This window comes from Leucopleurus acutus, assembly GCF_964270905.1.
Source record: "Leucopleurus acutus genome assembly, chromosome: 7".
NCBI lineage: Eukaryota > Metazoa > Chordata > Mammalia > Artiodactyla > Delphinidae > Leucopleurus > Leucopleurus acutus.
In genome coordinates, this window is record NC_139150.1 from 8,927,943 (window position 1) to 8,946,896 (window position 18,954).

At 57.7% G+C, this 18,954-nt stretch overlaps 1 protein-coding gene across 2 annotated transcripts in view; it reads right to left on the reverse strand.

The window, feature by feature from the left end:
- Nucleotides 1–7,067: 7,067 nt before the first annotated feature.
- Nucleotides 7,068–18,954, reverse strand: part of LMX1B (LIM homeobox transcription factor 1 beta) — a gene marked incomplete at both ends in the record, with an annotated part of 79,546 nt that continues 67,659 nt past the window's right edge. The window contains 6 exons of one of the 2 annotated variants that reach the window (XM_082843333.1): nucleotides 7,068–7,225; nucleotides 7,568–7,711; nucleotides 9,720–9,786; nucleotides 9,929–10,006; nucleotides 10,194–10,375; nucleotides 12,649–12,881. In XM_082843333.1, the coding sequence (XP_082699459.1) occupies nucleotides 7,068–7,225; nucleotides 7,568–7,711; nucleotides 9,720–9,786; nucleotides 9,929–10,006; nucleotides 10,194–10,375; nucleotides 12,649–12,881 (862 nt within the window). Of the gene's footprint in view, nucleotides 7,226–7,546; nucleotides 7,712–9,719; nucleotides 9,787–9,928; nucleotides 10,007–10,193; nucleotides 10,376–12,648; nucleotides 12,882–18,954 lie in introns of both variants that reach the window. The other variant, XM_082843332.1, reaches the window with a different exon arrangement.

Here is an 18,954-nt window from a genome sequence, read left to right on the forward strand (position 1 = left end):
TATCAAGTGGACATTAAATTGTTTTCGCCCCATGGGGCTTTGAGGAGAAAGTGGAACGAGATATGCAAGGCTTAGCACAGCGTGGGGTGCACGGTGAGCATCCCTGAAGGCTGCTCCCAGAGGCAATGGGTGGAACCCCTCAGCTACCTAATTCTCTGCCTCAGTGCCCGTCGAACCTTCCAGCAGGTCAGCCATGGGCGAGCAGGCCAACTGCATTGCCTGAGCCCAGGGGGTGCCCCTCTCATCACGGTGGGGGACTGCAGGACTGTATGCAGCCACCCTCCTTCAGACCATCCTCCTAATGCCTGTTGGACTGCCCATCCAACCGCACATCTGTCAGGTGGATTCGCATACCACGTAGCTGCTGCAGAGACCTCACCTTCTCCAATCCAGCCTCACAGCCCGCAGTTTTCTCAGGGAAGGCAGCAGTGGTGAACTCCAGAGGCAGGACCAGGCCGGGCCTCAGACCCTCGAAGACAAGTTTCGTAGGGTGAGCTCAGAGTCGCGTTCCTCTCCTGGGACCACCCCTCTTCTCAACTCCCACAGAACCGTGGTCTAGACCCTCTCCAACCCCAGGTTCCTGGGAGGAATCACCCTGGAGCAAGATACTTCTCTTCAAGCCTCAGTTTTCTTATCTTTGCAATGGGATAATAGCTGTTCTTAGTTGTTGTGAGGGTCAGTGAGCTAGAGTCTGTGACTGGCAGTGGCAGGGACTTGGCTACTATTGGTCCTCTGGAAAGAGGGGCCTGGAGGGAGACCTTTTCCTACACCCTCTCTTGTCTCCATACTCGGCCTACATTTCCTCCCCCTCCCCTGACTTCACTTTCTGGGCTGTGGGGAGAAGACAGGCAGGAGAGAGGGGAGCAATGGATTAGCACAGCCCCTCCCCTCCACCCCCCCAAACATTTTTTAATGACAGAATTTTGTCGGCAAGAGAGCTGGCAGCCCACTGCTGGGAGTGGGGTGGGGGGTTTGAGCTGAGAGTCTCCTCTCTCAGAAGCCTAGGCCTGGGCTTGGTTGGAGGACCCAGTTTAGTCCTGCCTCTGTGCTGTGCAGTCTAGGTCAAGTGACTTAATTTCTCTGAGTCTCAGTGAGGCCACTCTGAAGGTAGGAGAGAGTTTCCTTGCTCCCTGGGTCCCTGGGTCTGACCTTGAAGGACCAGGTTGCAGGACCAGAGAGTGTGGGCTTAGGGAGGCATCCGAGGTGGTGTTGAGGCCATGGGTTTACAGCTAAACCTGGTTTTGAGCCCTGGTTCTTCTGCCTCTTGTTGGCTTTGTCATATTGAACTGGTCATTTCCTCCTTCTGAGCCTTGGGTTTCGCTTCTGAAACATGGGACCTTGACATCTGCCTTTCGGGGATGTGTGGGGTGCAAAGAAAGCGATGAATGGAAGGGCCTCATCCAGAAGCCCCTGGGGCTGGGAGTCACCCGCGGCTGCAGGAGAGAGTGGGGCGGAGCTGCCCCCAGGGGCGCTGGTGCCCCTGATGCACAACCAGGCAGATATGTGCAATGATACACCCAGGTGTGGTTGTGTAAACGTCTTCACTGACACATGGGCACAAGTCTGAGACACCCAACTCCATACATAGATCTAGACAGCCAGCTGCACACCATAAACCAATACGTGCAGACTCCCAGCTTCCTACACAATCTACCCAGGCAGACTGACCCACAGAGCTATTTCCATAGACACATGGGCACGCACGCACACACACTGATACTACCCAAGGTACTCTGAGGAAACTTGAGACCTCAAGGAACATACTTTGAGAACCACATTCCTTGAGTCTCTGCCATCTCCACCCCCCGGCCCCACCCCCACCCCACCCCCATCTCCCCTGGATCCCAGGGCCATGTCCAGCCCCGAGTCCTCAGGATTCCTCAGGATTTGGCCTCAGCTTCTCCCTGTCACATTCCCCTGGGTGAGCTCGCCCACCTTGTGCCTCAGTGACCATCCACCTGGTTGTTGAACACCTGGATACTCAGATCTGGTCCTTCTGAGGCTCAGCCCTGTCCAGGACACCTCTTGGGTGCCCCAGAGACCCCCAGCTCCACGTGCCTCAGATCAGAGTGCTCCAGCGACCCCATCACAGTGATCCAGGTGCCCTGACTCCCCTCTCGCCAGTATCTCCGGGATCTGCCCCCTTCTTTCTCCCCAATTTTACCACCCTAGTCAAAGCCATAGTCATCTGTCGCCTAGGTGACCGAGTTGACCCCAGTCTCCAGTCCATCTGACCTAATTGGATCTATTCTCCACTCAGCATCAGGACCCTGGATGGTCTGGCCTTGCCTCCAGCCTCACTGCTTCTCCCCCAGCCCCAAACTTAGCTATTCTTGCAGTTCTTGCAGTTCAAGAGACTCACAAGATTTTGCCAGCCCCTGAGTTTTTGCACAAGCGTGGAGCGCTCGCAGACACTCCTCCCCATTCAGTGCCCCCATGCGGGCTAACTTCCCATCTCAGCTTAATATGTAGCTGCTTCCAGGAAGCCTTCCATGATGCTCCGCCCCTCCAGATGAGGTTGGGTACTCCTATAACAAGGCTGCACTGTACCTCAACTGAGTTCACATCACACTGTCTACCTCCCTGAGGCAGGGACCAAGCCCCAGTTCTCAGCCTAGTGGCTGGCGCTTAAGGGGCCCTTCATATTGGTTGGGTGAATGAATGATTGTGTTGGGGAAAGGGATGGAATGGGATGGGAGGGATGCATTTGTTTCAAGGATGGAGATGGGTCGGGGTTGGGATAGGAAAAGGTTGGGGAGATGACAATTATGGGATGGGACAAGGGAATGTGTTCGGCTAGACCAGGGACCCCAGGCTCTCCCTTCCTGACCTGCTGTCCCTGGTGCCCATTGAGAAATCTGCTGACATCTCATGCAGGACTGGCTCAGGCCCCGCACAGCCTCCCCGCAAGGAGAGGCACCACAGGCGTGTACAGGTTGGTTTATTTACAAATATACTGATGTCTCATCTTTTTTTTGTTTCCATTTTCTGCTTTTGTGGGAAGAGGCAGAAGGTGAGAGTGGAGGGCAGGGTGGGGTGGTGATGTAAACGCTAATAAATAATTTAACAATGACAAGTTATTAAATAAAATGTGTCTGGGGATGGCGGGTGGACAGTGAGAGTCTGTACAAGGAGAACAGCAGTGGCCGGTGGCCCAGTCCCCACACCTGGCTGGGCTGAGCTCCCCTGGGACCCTGGAGGGGGCGGGGGCACAGCAGACACGCCCATTGGAAATGGCACCGTCCAAGGGCCAAACGTTGGAGGGTCCCTCCTGCTCCCCTGGCCCCCAGGCGGCATGTCTACGAGTGTGGGTCCGTGAGCCTTCATGTGTGTCTGGGTGTGAGTGTGTCTGTGTGCGTGCCTGTGAGCGTGGACCCCCTTCCCCATGGGGCAGAGTGAGCCCAGAGCTGCAGGTTCTCCCACATGGGAGATGAGACTCTCACCCCAGGTGGTGCCCAGAGCTCAGGCTGGGCCCAGGCAGGGGTCAGCCACTTCTCCTTCCCCCAAGCCTCACTGCTAGGGCCCTACTCATCTGGACGTGGTGGACCCCCTTAGCTCATCCTCTCCAGGAAGCCTCCCAAGATGCCCAGCCCACTGGCACTGGCCCCTTCTCTACGGGCTCTGCTGAGCCCACAGTCTGACTCTTAGAACCACAGCGTCCCTCTGTGTGGCCTCCCTGGAAGGCTCCACGGGGTAGGTGGTAACACTCGCTGTGTTACCTGGGGCATATTCCTTCCTCTCTCTGAACCTCAACTTCCCCAAAGGGAAACAGGACTCGCCTTTTCTCCAGCACTCGCCCTGCCCACCTCTTACTTTCTCCCTCTTCCTCCAGAGACCAGACTGCTACCTCCCCCTTCCCTTGGGCTTCCCACCCAGGCACCATGTGATGGTGATCCCATATCACGGCAGGGGCGGGAGTGGTCCTGGCTACGCACGCCCTCCACCTCAGGTCAAGGCTGCACTTCCTATGCGAAGTGGAAAGAGCCTGGCCATCTCAGCTAGCCCCAGACCCCAGCAAGCCTGCTCGGTTCTGTGTGCTTCTGCTGGGTGACCTTCTCTGAGCCTCAGGTTCCTCATCTGAGAAATGGGTCCCCAACAATGTCCAGACAGGCTTGGGGCGGAATGTGTATGCCTCTTCTCCTAGGAGAGAGCCCCTCAAGGCGGGGGGGGGCCTACATCTTGTGCATCTGTGTCCCCACACCTAGTCCAGGGCTGGGCAGAGTGGGCATCAGAGCCTGGGGACAGCGAGCTGCAGTACAGCGAAGGTGCTACCTAAACTAGCTGATGGGGCATCTTTGGCACGAGGGGCTGAGGTCCCTCTTGCTTTGACAATCTGTGGGTCATCAGCATGGGTGTCCTGTACCAGTTCCTGGCAGGGAGCAGTGTAATGGCAGAGGCAGAGCCCAGGCTGGAGTTGGGGTTTATGAGGCCCCAGAATGGCAATTTTACCAAGACAAGTCATGCTCCGACCTGGAGGTCGTTCACCAGACACAGAGGATGAGAAGCTGGCGTGGTGTCCCTATTCTCTGCTCCAGCTCTGTCCCTGACTAGTTGAGAGAGGCCTTGTCCCTGCCCCTCTCCTGGCCCACATTTTCCAGCTGCAGAATAAGGGGTGGACTAGTTGACCCATTCCTGAGGTTCCTTCCAACTTAAAGGGTCTGGGAGAGAAGGGCCAGGCCTACTGGTGGGGGAGAACATCTACCCCTGGACCTGCCCCAGTGCCCCTGGCATGATTTGACTGTGTGGGCATAAGAGGAGAAAGGGGACCATCTCTCAAGAAACCAGAGTGGCTGCCTAAGGGACAAGTGGTGACCCAGGACCAAGAGATGGCACAGAACCTAGGTGGGCTGAGACTGCAGAAGGACTCAGGACATCAGCTAAGACCGTGTGGAAGTTCTGTGTAGAACAAGAAGAGCCCAGAAGGGCCAGGCTGGCTGCTGGGGCCTGAGGGCTGACCCTGAGCCGCATCTCAGCTCTGCCAGCTCTGCCGTGGTGAAGAGTGTGGCAAGACGTGTGTGCAGAAGCCCAGGAGGGGCGGGGAGCTTGGCCTAGGATGCTCTGGAGGGACTGAGGTCTCCCCAGAGGACAGAGAAGCAAAACCACAGAGGATGTTGGTGAACTTTGAGGATCCCAGGAAGGGCCAGACAGAGGGGCCCTTCTCCAGACGGGTGGAGAGACACCCGTCATCCCATCAGCTCAGAGGCTGGACCAGGCAAACTTCTGCAGCCTAGGGCTCAGTGTTAGAATGGAAAGCAGGGCCATGAGCACTGGCTGAGGACACAGTGGCCTCCAGGGGCCAGCAAGGGGTCACTGAGAACAGGGCCCATCAGCCTGGCCTCACTTGCTCTTTTGACAGGGTTAGTAGTTGGGTAGATTGGGGGCAGAGGTTGATACAGTGTATCTGGCTTCTAGCAGGGCGTTTGACAAAATGGTCCACATGCCTTAGGTGAGACACACAGGGCCGACTCCTTATATCGGCAGATGTGCTGAGGAGGGAGAACAAACCAGTGGTCCCAGAGTTGGGGTGCAGAGAAACTCCACAGGCTGGAATGAATCAAATAAGAGGAAACGTAACAAGAAAAAAGTCAAGGTCCTTCACTGGCTCTCCAGGGACCGATAAGTGCCCCCTCCACACACACAGAGAAGAGAGTTGTGGCTTAGCTGTCACACACGTGTCAGGGTCAGGGGCTCTGGTTACAAAAGGGCAGGGTGAGTTTCCAAGGTTATGTGCCCTAAACCATTCACTGGGTCTCAGGCCACATTAACAGAGGCAGGGTGCCTAAAGTGGGGGAGGTGATTGACCTGCTCACTTTGGCTGGCTGATGACAGTGGGAAGACTGGGTTATATCTGTTTCATACCTTTAGAGGGAAAGCTGGAGCCAGGCTGGGTGGTACAGTTTAAAAGGAAGAGCTGGAGAAGCTGGAAAAGCCTGGCTTTGAGAAGCGAGGACTCAGGGCTGAATAGAGCAGAGGTGGAATCAGCAGAAAAGGCAGCTGACTTGGGGCCTGATGAAGTCACTGAAGGTTGCGAGGAGAGGCAGAAGTGGCTTGGGCAGGAACCAAACATCCTACGGAGTGCCAAGTGGGTGACTTTTGAGATGCTTTTCCGCCTGGAGGTTCTGCCATTTGGTCTGATTCTACCTGGTTCTGCGGCCTCTGTCTCTGCCCAGGCAGCCCCCATCTGGACAGAAGCTAAGACACATCTGTGTCCACGTGCTTCAAGCTCACCTTATCCTCCTCACTTCCTCCCTCCCCTCCTATTGCTATCAGAGGGGCTCCCTGCCCCTGTCTGGCCGCTTCCCGCTTCCTGACAGGGCAGGGCAGGGCTGACCCGCAGAGGCCTGTCTGTCTCTTTCAGCACGTCTATGTATCTGTGTGCGTTTCCGCATGGGTGTGCCTTTAAGTGTGTGCGTTTGCATGTATGTCTCCATCCCTTTGAGTCAGCCTGGGCTCAACCTACCCGTCCCTGGTCCCGCCAGGATTGCCCCTCAGGGCAGAGCTGCGGTGGGCTTGGCCCACCTGCCAGGCTCTTCCCTACTCCTTCTCCAGGCTCCAGCTGGAAGGGGTGATCCTAGGCTGGTGGGCCTGCCCTCAGAGGCGGGGGAGGTGGGCACAGTGCAGGGCACAGGTACACACACATCTCACACCCACCATCGTCTGGGGGCATGCACGGGGGCCCTGCCTCGACCTAGGCCCATGCCATGGAGGTGGCCTGGACAGAGAGAGGACATTTAAAAAAATAGAGAGAATTTAAGCTTCCCATAAAAGAGATGGGGAGGGGGAAGGAGGTGATGGAGGCCGAGGTGGGGCTGGGAGATGAGTGGCTGTCCGAGAGCTCTGGGTCCCTGGGGGTGACAGTCTCTGTGGGCAGGACACAGCCCCTGCCCAGGCTGTGCCCGTCTGCCTGTCTGGCTGTGCCCAGTGGGCACTTTAGCCAGGCCCAGTTGGCCGAGGGGAGGGCACCGTATGGCTGTCTGTAGAGTCTGTGCGGGTGGCAGGGCAGCCTCTGCGGCCTGCAGTCCCACCCCAGGGCCCTTGCCCAAGCGTCCGTGCGGCCCGGCTGGCTCTCAGGAGGCGAAGTAGGAACTCTGCATGGAGTAGAGCCTGTCAATGGGGTTCCCCACGCGGGCCTGCAGGGAGCCCACATCCGAGGAGCCGAGGAAGCAGTCGCTGAGGCTGGTTAAGGAGGTATCACTGTCGATGTCGTGGAAGATGGAGTCGTTCCCTGGGGGGCAGAGGCGGTGTCAGCACCGGGGTACAGGCTGGGGCTCCTGGGGACCCTGTTGGCCCTACAGGCAGTGTGGCTGGAGGTGAGGGAGGGACAGGATGACCTGCCGACGGTGCCCGACCAGAGGGGTTGGGGGCTGTGGGTGAGGTCTCCAGGGCGCCCCCTTCCGGTCAGGAGGAGGCAAGTGGGCTGTGTCGGAAGGGGCTGCCGGGGTTGGGGGGGGCCCTGGGGCGGGAGGTGGCTTTTTCGGCCCCAGGCCTGCCAGGTCAGGCAGGGGGCAGGGGCCGTGCTGGGGCAGCAGGGGGTCGGGCAGCTTACCATAGGGGTTCATGTGGTCACCTGGCATTTGGGGCGGCGTGAGGCCCTGCTGGAAGGGGTCGCTGCTGCCGTAGGGGCTCTGCTCCATGGCCACGATCTGCTGCTGCGGTGGGGCCAGCGGCGTGTAGGAGGCCATCATGCCTTCCATGCGACTCGACAGGACCTCTGGGGACAGAGCACGCCCTCACTGACTGGCCCTGCCTGCCCTGTCCTGGAGACCTCACAGATGTACCCCAGGAGTCCCATGACCTCCCTCACGACCCCCGAGTCCAGGCTGCCCACTGCGGTCTCTCTGGCCTCCTCCTTCCCAGCCCTGCCCCTGCTGAGGTTGCCTGTGGCCTTCTAGGGTCACTGAGCCTACATATCTGATCCCCCAGCCCACCAACCTTCCCCAGACACACAGTCCAGCGTCTCTTCCAGAAAGAGCCCTCCCTCCCCACCTCCTCCCTTCCTCCTACAGCCCTGCCCTCCAGGAGCTCCCAGCCTGGGGAAGACAGAGGCTTCCAGTGAGCAGCCAGTACTGATTCGACAACATATGGGTGCAGTGAGTGCCCTGCATCTGGGAGCATCAGGGTGGAGCCTGCACCCCGGCCAACAAGGCTCAGGGAAGGAAGGCTTCCTGGAGGAAGGGGCCCACCACCTCCATGCAACGACTTAAACAACCAGCAGAGGTTCAACCAGCCGAGCAGGGGGCAGGCATGCCAGGCTGAAGGGCAGCAAAGGCAGAGAAGAGAGAAACTGCCCTGTGGGAGCAAGGAGCCCAGTCCATGGGGATGGAGCGTGAGGACAAGAGAAGGTTGTGCCTGGGGAGAGAGATGGCTCCTTGGGGACCCGAGCTGAGTGGGGGCTCCCCTGAGGCTGTAGGAAGCCATTGGAGGGTCTTAGCTGTGGAGCAGCTGTGGAGAATGGCTGGGAGGGTGGAGGCCAGAGGAGGAGACCATTGGGAGGGGTTGGGGTCCGTATTAATGCAGATGTGGGAAAGACTAAGAGGGGCATGAGGGACATGGGACAAGAAACCACTGCCTGATTTGGTGACTGAGCAGATGCAGTACGTGTAGGACAGGATGGGGAGGTGACTCCTGGGTTCCTAGTGTGGGTACTGGGTGGGTGGTAGTGCCATTTGCTGAGACGGGGCAGGGGAGCTGTAGGGGGTGTTTTGTGCATGTGGCAGCAGGGGCAGCGGTATGAAGTGTAGTATGGGCTGTGATGAGCTCGAGGGGACCGTGGAACATTCCTGGGGAGGCTGCATCCAGGGGGCAGCTGGGAACACCGGAGAGTGAGACACAGCTTGGGAGCAGGTTGGGAGACCTGAAGCCGTGGCTGCAGCCCCAGAAGGCTGGGCCGTCTCGGGAGAGGGGGGCAGAGAAAGAAGACAGGAAGAGCTGGACTCTGAGGCCACGGCCTTGAAGCCCAAGGTCCAGCCTGGGACACTGGTCTGGCCCTAGAGTTCTGAGGAGAAGGGCTGCCCATCAGTCCCTTGGCAGCCGCCTCAGAGACCCCGGCTCACCTGGGAGCAGGCAGCTGAGGCCCCTTCCCCAGTTTAGCTGACTCAGGGAGCTCCCAGTGCCCTCCCTTCAAGACCTAGAAGGCTCCATGTCCCCATGGGGCCGGGGAGGCCAGCCCCAGCCCAAGTTGTGGAAACAGCATCTGGGCAAAGCCCAGTCCACGCTGGACTCCTCAACACCTTCAGACTTTCTCTGGAGACTTATGCGGAATTCTGCTGTGGGCAGTAGGGTGTATGGTCATGTTAAAAGCACAGGCTTAGGAGCCCTACACTCCGGGCTGAAGCCTGGCTGTGCCCCTTACTAGCTGAGTGATCCCAACAAGTCCCTTAGTCTCCCTGAGCCTCAGTCTCCTCATCTGTGAGATGGGATGTAACGATGCCCTTCCTCTCAGGGATCTGTGAGAATTAAGTGAGACGGAGCGTGTGGAACGGTGAGAACAGTGCCTGGCACACCGTGTCGCTGTTTTGAATATGGAAATTCTGCCACCCCTCTGGGCCACCCACCCTGCCATCTCCCCTCCTGTGTCCCACGGTCCCCACTGCCTGTCTCCTTTACTGATCTCAGCAGGTTCCAAGGCAGCAGCTCCCTGAGCTCTGATCACCTTGGCGGGAGGTTTCTTGGGAGTCTAGTTACAGAGACTGAGCCCCACCCTGGGCTGCCCTGCTCACCTTGGCCCAGCCGCTGGGAGTTCTGCTGCTCCTGTTGCTGCTGGTGCCGCCGTGCCAGCTTCTTCATCTGCAGGAGACACAGTGTGTGCCAGTCTCCGCCTCCAGCCCCCCTTCATTCCCACGCCACCCTCATCAGGCCCCTGGTCTTCTGCCTGCACCCCCTCCCCATCCCACCCCTGTCCAGCGGGGTGGCAGGTGCCTGTACTCACCTTTGCTCTTTGGTTCTGAAACCAGACCTGGACCACACGCACGCTGAGGCCCGTCTCTGCTGCCAGCGTCTCTCGGACCTGCCCATAGAGAAGGAGACAGGTCAGGCCTGGCGGTAGGGGGGCAGCAGCTGGGAGGCAGCAGGTTTGGGGGGATGGGCGGGGAGGGGAGGGACGCCCAGCCCCCAGCAGGAGCAGAAGGGGTGGTGTCTGGAAAGGCAGTGCATTCGGGGCTGTCAGCCTCCACCCCACCCCAGGTGCCCCTCACCTTCCGGCAGGGCTTGGAGGAGACCTCGAAGGAGGCCTTGAAGGCTCTTCGCTGCTGCGTCGTGAGGATGGTCCGGGGTCGTTTGGGCCTCCGCGGGTCCTTCCCGTCGTCCCCACTGCCCTTACTCTGGCTGCCCTGTCCCTTGGCTGGCTTCATGTCCCCATCTTCGTCCTCGCTCTTCACTGTGGGGGACACACCCCAGCCTGTCAGCCTTGTATCCTCAGGCAACTTGCTACCTGATGGGATCCCATCACTTCCTGCTAACACCTGCCACGACTCCCCAGTGCCCTCGGGGTAAAGACCACCCCCTTCCCCTGACCCATAGGCCCTGCCTATCTAGTCTTTCATCTCCCATCCAGGCCCTGTGTGTCCTCTTCCTCAGCACACACTCCTCACTTTCTTAGCTTGGACCCCCAGGGAGACCTGAACCAAGGCCCCCAGACCTGCTCTGCTGACAACACACAGGCAGACACACACAGGAAGGCACCCTGGTGAGCAGGCAGAGACACACAGGCACGCATGCATTGCACACTCAGATGCGTACACATTCAGAATGGTAGAGATACAGGCCCACGTGGGGACAGGTATGGGCACTGCAGAAGCACACAGGTGTACACATGTGGTTGGACACACTGAAGGGAGCATAGGATGCTCACTTGTGGCCGATCTGCTGTCCTCATCAGGCCCATGGCCCACCTGAGGAGAGATGCTGGCATCTGTGTTCATTCTGGCCCTGGGCTTCCCCTGACCCATCTTGCCTGGGACCCACCTTGTCCCGCTGGCCTCCGGTGCCCGGAGGACACCAGCCCAGCATGTTAGCCTTTGGGAAAGCCAGTTCCCACGGCACTAGCCCAGCACTAGCTGGGCCTCATGGCCCAGAGAGGAGGCTACCAGGAGCCTGCTTCCTTGGAGCTTCCAGGGACTAAGAATTGATGGGCAAAGACGCACTCTCCAGACGTTCTCACGCAGGAGTACTTGTGACCATGACATGTGCACACGTACACACACACACGTAGAGGTGCATGCTCACAGGCAGGGACATACAGACATGTACACATCTGAACAGACACACACACCTGCGTGCAGAAGCGTGTGTATTCACCTGGAGGCACACCCACACCCACTTCCATGCCCGAGTTGTGGGTCTCCGAGATGCCAGCCCCAGACAGATAGCAGAGCATCCCTCCCACCCCCCATGCCTCCTGCTGACCCCGAGTCTGAACTGGCCTCCTTTCTCCTAGACCATCTTCCTCTGAGCATGACCCCTGTGGAGGGGACCTCCCTCCGAGAACCCCTCCCTAGGCCTGGCGTGAACGTGCCAATGGCACCTGGCTGGCCTCTGCTCTCCCACAGCAGCCCAGGCAGCCTGGCCGCCGTGGTGCCCTGCCCAGGGATGGACAGAGGTACAGGTGGTGGGAGCTCACACCTCCTCCAAAGGCTCTGGCAGGGACAGTGCTTCTTCGTGTGGGCAGGTCCTGTGACCATGGGCTCCAGGTTCCCCACAAGGCCCGGCAGATCAGGGCACCTCCTCCCCACGCCCCCTGCTCCAGTCCATCTTCACCATCCCCAGGAATGACAAGGTGCCAGCCTGCTCCCTGACTTTTCCCTCCTTAAGACTTGTTCCCAGCTGGCCCTGCCCTTCCTGCCAGGAGGGCTCCAAACTGGTAAAGTCTTTTGGGGGCTGGAGCAGGGTAGAGAGGAGGCTTCACCCCTGGAAACAGAGTCTTTCCCTCCACCACCGAGGGCCCCAGTCTCCCCATGCAGCGGGGAAAAAGGAATAGCTTGGGGCTGCTGCTCCCCACTGCTGAAGGCTCTGGGGGGCGATGCAGAAAGGCTGCATCAGATCAGACACCTGCAGCCTGCAGGCCCGGTGCTGGGAGAGACCCCTGGGATGCTGTGCTGTCGGGGTGGGGGGGCCACAGCAAGGATAAGAGCAGGGGGAGGGTGGTGGGCCAGAGAGCAGGGGGTGTGGCAGCATGTGTGTGCAAGCTACAGTACATGTAAGCATGTGGATGAACGTGTGCAGCCACACGCATAGGTGTTGACTGCGTGAGTGTGCTGGGGCGTGCGTGCACATGTTGTTTACATGGGTGTGGGCTTCTGCATGCTTGGGCATGTAAGCACATGTCTACACATGGACATGTGTCTGTGTATTTACACTCCTGGGCATGGGTATCCACACATGCATTTTATGTGCTTGTGTGTGTGCATCTGTGATCACATGCACCTACACCTGTGTGTGATAGTGTCCAGGTACATTCGTGCGCCTGTGAGGCTGTGCACACGTCTCTGTGTGCACCCCACATGTGCACGTGTGTACTGAACCCATCAGTGCGCGTGCGTATCGGATGTGGGTGCAGTGTCTGTGTATAGTGCAGGTCCTGGGGTCACGAGTGGGCTTCTCCTGCAGGGGCGGCTCTCCCCACCGCCTGCCCCAGCTCCAGGCGCAGCTCACCGGAGTCAGACTCGTCGGGGCTCACGGAGCTGAGCAGGTCCTTCTCCTTCTCGTAGTCACCTTTGCACAGTAGCTGGCCCTCCTTGAGCACAAACTCGTCGCCCTTGCGTAGCTGCCGCTCACACACGCAGCAGCAGAAGCAGCCCAGGTGGTACACGCACTCCAGCGCCCGCATCACAAACTCAGTGGGGGCGATCTTCTCCATGCAGCCGCTGCACTTGGCCGCGAAGAGCCTGCAGGTGCAGAGTGGGCACATTGGCTGGGCTCAGTGGTCCCTCCCAGAGGCACTGCCCACAAAGCACCTCTTCCTCCCGCCACACTGACCCTCTAGCCCAAGTGGGAGAGGCCCTCCCTGAGCACAGAGCCAGACAGTGGGAGCCCTACCCCCTTGGCTCACAGGGCCCTGGCGGCCTCATGGTGGGCACTGGGCAACCTGCCCGGAGGTGCCTTCTCCTGGGAGCACCAGCTCAGGGTCATTCCCGCTTAGAGACACAGTGGCCACTAGAGGGCAGAGTGCAGGTTCAGCCTCCGCCTTCCCTGGGAGCCAGGTGGGCCCCTGCCCTGAGGGGAAGGCCAGGCAGCCCACAGGTCCCATCTACCCTTACTCTAGCACTGGCTCTCCTCCTCTCTGCCCCTGCCTCTCTCCCCCACATCCAAGCAATCCCCAGCCTTACCCAGCCTGGGTCCCTCCTCTCCTGCCTGAGGGCTGCCCCAGTGCTCTCCCTGGGTTCCTGGCCTCTCCAACCCTTCAACTTACCCTCCAGGATGACAGCCAGAGGGATCTGTCTAAAACACACATCTGATCGTGCTGCTTCCCTGCTCCAGACTCTTCCATGGCTCCCTAGTGCCCTCCGGAGAACCTTCAAGTTCCTGAGTCTGGCACTCAGGCCCTTCACAGTCCTGCCTCTTCTCTGACCCCTCTGCTCCCCGAGCCTTCGGCCCCATGGAACAGCCTGCAGTCTCTCCAGAGCACCATCACCTTGGCTCTTCAACATGTTCTGGGCCTTGCCTTGGCTACCACCTGCTTATCCCTCATCTTAGGTTAGGAATCTACACCGGGAACAGATATTCACAGAGCACGTATGGCGTACCAGCCGCTCTTCTAAGTGCTCTGCATGCAGAAATGCGTTTCATCCTTGCAACAACCCTATGAGGCAGGAAATATCCCATTTTAGAGATAAGGAAACTGAGGTGCTGGGAGGCAGAGTCACGTGCTCAGGGTCACGTGGGTAGTAAATGATGGAGCCGTCTCTGTTCCCGGGCCTGATCCAGTCCCTCCGTGACAGGGAGGATCCATCTTCCATCTCCGGAGACAAAGCTGGGGGTGGGGGCAGGGGTCTTCGTGACTCCGGCGAGTGTGCAGAAAGAGTCTGAGCAGCAGGGCCCCGCCTCTGCCTGCACCTACTGACCGCTCCTCCCGGCCCCCCGATCCCTGTCACGTGCCCTGCTCTGTGGGAACAACACTTTGATGGAAAAATTTATGAAGAATCAAATTATTGCTGCTGGGAGGGAATTAAAACCATTTTTCATTCCCCACGTCCCCGGGCCACGTCTGCGGGCGCCACCTGGGGAGCACTGTGCACATCCCATCCCTCTTTATGGCCCGCCATCACAGGCACAGATTACAGCTGCAATTCTCTACTAATCGGTTCTGGAACAGAAATGGCCATAAATGCGAGGCTCTCGGCCTGCCTCCCTTCCCGAGGCTGCCATCAGCACCGCCCACGGCAAGCTGGTGGGACGCAGTGGGCAGGGCCATTCCGAGCTCTGCCTGCTGCCCTGGCATTGGCCAGGGCACTCAAATTGGGGACACCCCAGCAACCCCTGCCACCCACCTCTAGTCTAGCCAGCAGACTCCTACTCATCCTGCAATGCCCAACTCCAATGCCACCTCCTCTGGGAAGCCTTCTTTGATGCCCCAGTCTGGGGGAGGTGGCATCCTCTATGCTTATCTCAGGCCTCAGTTCCCTCTACTATAAAATGGGGATGTCAACAGGACCTCCCTCAAAGGGCCGTTGTCAGGATTCAATGATACTGAGCATTTAATTCAATGAATGAGTACCACATCAGAGTGATGGCACATGGCCCTGTCAGCTCCCAGTTCTACAGAGGTCCACCTGATCCTCAAGGAGGCCTCAGTGTTTGAAAAGGCCATGAGTGAAGGCTTGAGGAGGTGCAGAGGCTCAGGCAGACAGGACCCCACTGGCCCACACAGTGCATGCCTTCACAACGGTATATGAGATGGATGCAGCTCCAATTTGGCCCTTTGGCTGGAGACCTTTGTTCAGGGTGCAACCCACTCAGCTGTCCATGTACCCTAAGCAGAGGCCCTTAGGAATCTGGCTGGCCCTCCAACTCTGCCAAGGGGCTAGGGAAGGAGCCAGGTTTGCAGAACCTGCTGCTCTGACATGGAGGACACTTCTGCCTTGCCCCTCTCACTGCCTCCTTGTCCCTCTCCCCACACTCTACCTCCTGACCTGGCGGCCCCACTAAGGGCTGCAGCCTGGCCTCTGTGGCCCACGGGTGGACAGGCAATGACTGCATCTCTGTGTCACCATGTCAGGGCCAGGGCCCCAGGCTGGGTTGGCACACCTTGGGCGGTTCCCAGAGAGGAGGCCCTCTTAGTCAGTGGGAGGGGGCAGCGGGGGGGGGGAGGGGTGTGTGACCCGCATTTGTAGGCACTGCCACCATGCAGGCTTCGTTCAGAACAGCCCCGCTAATGCCTTGGCAGCAGGGGGTCGATTGCTACTTTCTCCAAACTCATCAACACAATCTATTATTAATACTTCTCCAAAGCCTCGGTGCCGCCATCACAGAGGCAGCGCCAGCCACTCGGGGCATCATCTGTTATCTAGATTGCAAAAACTCGGGAAATAAAACAAACTGCACACTTTATAAACAGAATGTGCCATTCGTTTGGTCTCCAAGCATCTCTCCACCCAATAAAACATCGGGGGGGGGGGAACGCATGAAATACTCGCTCCCAATTATGGGGCTGCCTTTGTCTACCGTGCCAGGGTGAGAGCTACCAACTGCATGCGTGGGAGGGGCTGGGGTGCCAGCGGGGTGCCCTCCTCTGCGAGCCCCCCACTCCCTCCTTCGATCCCTCCCACCATGAAGGATCGGTGGAACCAGCCATTGAGAAGCAGCCCCAGCTACAGGCGGGTGGCACTGGAATCAGATGGACTCGGGTTCAATGCCTGTTTCCACCACTTGCTCGTTTGTGACTGAGCAAGTAATTTCCTCTCTCTAAGCTCACTTATCTGTATAATGGGCTCAGCAACACTGCCTGTTTCTCAGTGTGAAAATGCAGTGAGTTGTCAGGATAAAGCTGTGAGCACAGAGGAAGTGACTGGGGGCTGGGGCGAGCCTCTCCGTGAATGCTGCCCAGAAGCTGCAAATACTGACCAGAGATGTAGAGTTGCTCAGGCTGAAAAGCTCCGGGCCACCCCATCTCCCTTCCCCTCCTGCCCCAGAGACGCTCCAGAGCCTGATGTGAAAGGCCCGGAAAGCATCGAGGGCACTGGATTTGGAGCCCTGGTCCTGCTCTCCATCCTGACCGGCTCTGTGACCCTGGGCAAGTCTGAACCTCACTTTCCTCACCTGTAAGATAGGGACAACAGTCCCCACTCCCCAGCTGGCCTGGGGATTCCAGATGGGTGTGTTGCTGCTTCCCACACTTGGGCTGGGAGGCCAGGGTGGGGCAGGCCCCGGGGTCAGGGGACGATAGGGTGCTGTGGGGCAGCTCCGAAGCTCTGGCCGGGGGTGGGGGGAGCTCCCTGTGGCTTTCCCTCTAGCTGCCCTGCCCTCTCGGTGCCAATCCCCCTGCCCTGGCTCCTCCCCCAATCCAGAAGCTCCGAATCTAGATGGCAGCTTCGTGACCACAACACAGACACACAGGCTTGCTGGCAATCCACACAACCCCCTCCCCATTTTTCGTGTAAACCGCCGACCCTTTTCTCCTCAGGCTGTGACTACAAGCTAGAACGCCATTCCCCCTCTCCTACCCTCTGCCTGGCAAATATCTGTTTATGAAGGATTTAGCTTGGGCATCCCTTCCTCCAGGAAGCCCCCTTCTCCTCTCCAGTCTCAGATACTTCTCCTGACGACTGCACTTTATGTATTCCAGGTGCACCTTCCCCGTGGTCACCTCTGTGTCTTCAGTGCTGAGCCTAAGTCCCTGTACACACTAAGGTGAGCAGTGAATGTTTGCTGAATGAATGCTGAACCGTCCAATATAGCCCTGTTCAGCCCGTGAGGCAGGGCAAGTCAGTCCCCACCCCCAAGCTGGTCTGTGGGAAGCTGGTCTGTGGGAGCCTCACCCACCTGCCCTGGGGAGACAGGACCACCTGGGAGGGGAGCTGTGTGGGGGGTTAAAGCAGGCAGCCTGGGGTTCCCTTCTGGCTTCATAACTTTTCCCTGTGTGACTTTGTTCAAGATAGTGAGCCTCAATTTCTTCATCTGTAAAATGAGAATGATGGTACCTACCTATGGGGTTGTTGGGAGAGCTGAATGCATGTGAAGCCCTCGGCCCTGTGCTGGCGTGAAGAAGGCATCTCACAAGAGCTGGCTTCTGCCTTTCTCTTGTTCCATGTGAGTCCAACATGCTTTCATTGATTATCCTCGCTGGGGTCTCCCAGGGGTCCCTGGGAGCAGCCTTCCTGATGCAGGTCCCAACCATTCCCCCTTCTCATGACCACCCTGGGTTCTCGATCCATCCTTCTAGCTTCTGTCTGGCCTGGGCTGGACAGTGCACTCCTGGCTCAATTCTCTGTCTGTCTCATTAATATCATTGAGCTCAGTTAACATCTAACTGCATCACCCCATTAAGTCCTCACAGAACCCTAAAAGGAAGATGTTTCCACCTCCGTTTCACAGATGAGCACAGGAAGATGCAGAGGGCAGGTTCAAGGTCACATGGCAGCATCACCATATACTCCCTCCCTGCTCTGTGCATCCAAATGTTTCTTTGTTCATCAATTACCCTGGCCCTTTGCTCTGAGTATCATGCCCACGTCTGTCTGCCCTCAAGGCTCTGAACACCCCGAGTTCTTATTACTTGGCATAAGCCCAGCACCCAGTTTCTTAAACCAAACTGAACATCTCCCCCTCCCCCAGGATCATCTGTGATTGCAGCTTAAGAAATTCCCTTTTTCGGGATGTCCTTCTCTTAAAGAGTCCCAGGCTACGACAACATGTCTCCATCTCCTTTGAGTTTTTATTGGCTTATTTATTTAATGCTCAATTTACTAAACTCATAAAGCTAATAAACAAAACTCAGAAAGCCAATGTTTTTGGGAGCATTTGAACGTGGATTACAAAATGATTAATTAATTTCTCTTAAACCATTGACACCTGCAGTGATACATGCAGTACAGCTGATTCTCTTACCTCTGATAAAACTGGTTTCCTAATGTCCCGGGGCCCCTCCAGCCTCTCCTCGCGGGTTTTCATCCCCAGATCTTGGAGTCCACACAGCACTCATTAGGCTTGGAATCCTGGCTCTGTCACTTCCTTGCACTGGAAGCTTACACAAGTCCCTTCTCCTCTCTGAGCCTCAGTGACCCCATCTGTCCAGTGGGGATGATGGCCTGGGCGCATCCCCCCAGGCTCAACACGTGGTGATCATGATCACTGTCATCATCTCTCCAAGACTGTCCAAGCACCAGTTCACTATCCTTGCTGAGTAGAAGCTCCTCGGCCTCCTCCTCCTCACTGTACTGCCATTCCCAGACCCCCATCACTGCACTTTACAGTTTATGTAGCCTCTTGCTGGGTTCTCAGTCCAAGAGCTCCCAACAGTTTTAGGATAAGCCCAAAGATCTAATTATGGCATTCAAAGCCCCACTCTACCCCTGTCACACCTGGCCTCAGATGTTCTGCTACAGCTGCCACACTTCTCATTGTTCCCTGAACACAGCAAGTCCCTTCCTGCCTCCTTAGCACCTAAAATTCCAACTGACTCTACGACCAATCTTCTCAACCCCTTCCCTTTACTTCTCGTTGAACTCCTCTTCATCCTTCAAGACCCAATTCAATTGTCACCTCCTCTGTGAAGCCTTCCCTGATACCCACAGATCCAGATACTTGTGTGTCTGAAGCCCCCACTGACTTAGAAATAAGGAACTGGGTCTAATTCAATCCCCTACCCTTTGCTCCAGCGTTGAGTTGGTGGTTAGTGACTATTTGTTGAGTGAGTGAATAACCTTGGAAAAAATGAAATGGGCAGCCAGGTAGGACAATAGAATATTGGCTCCTCTGCTTCTGGGGGGGTCTTAGAATACTACCAGTTAACAAGATAAGTGA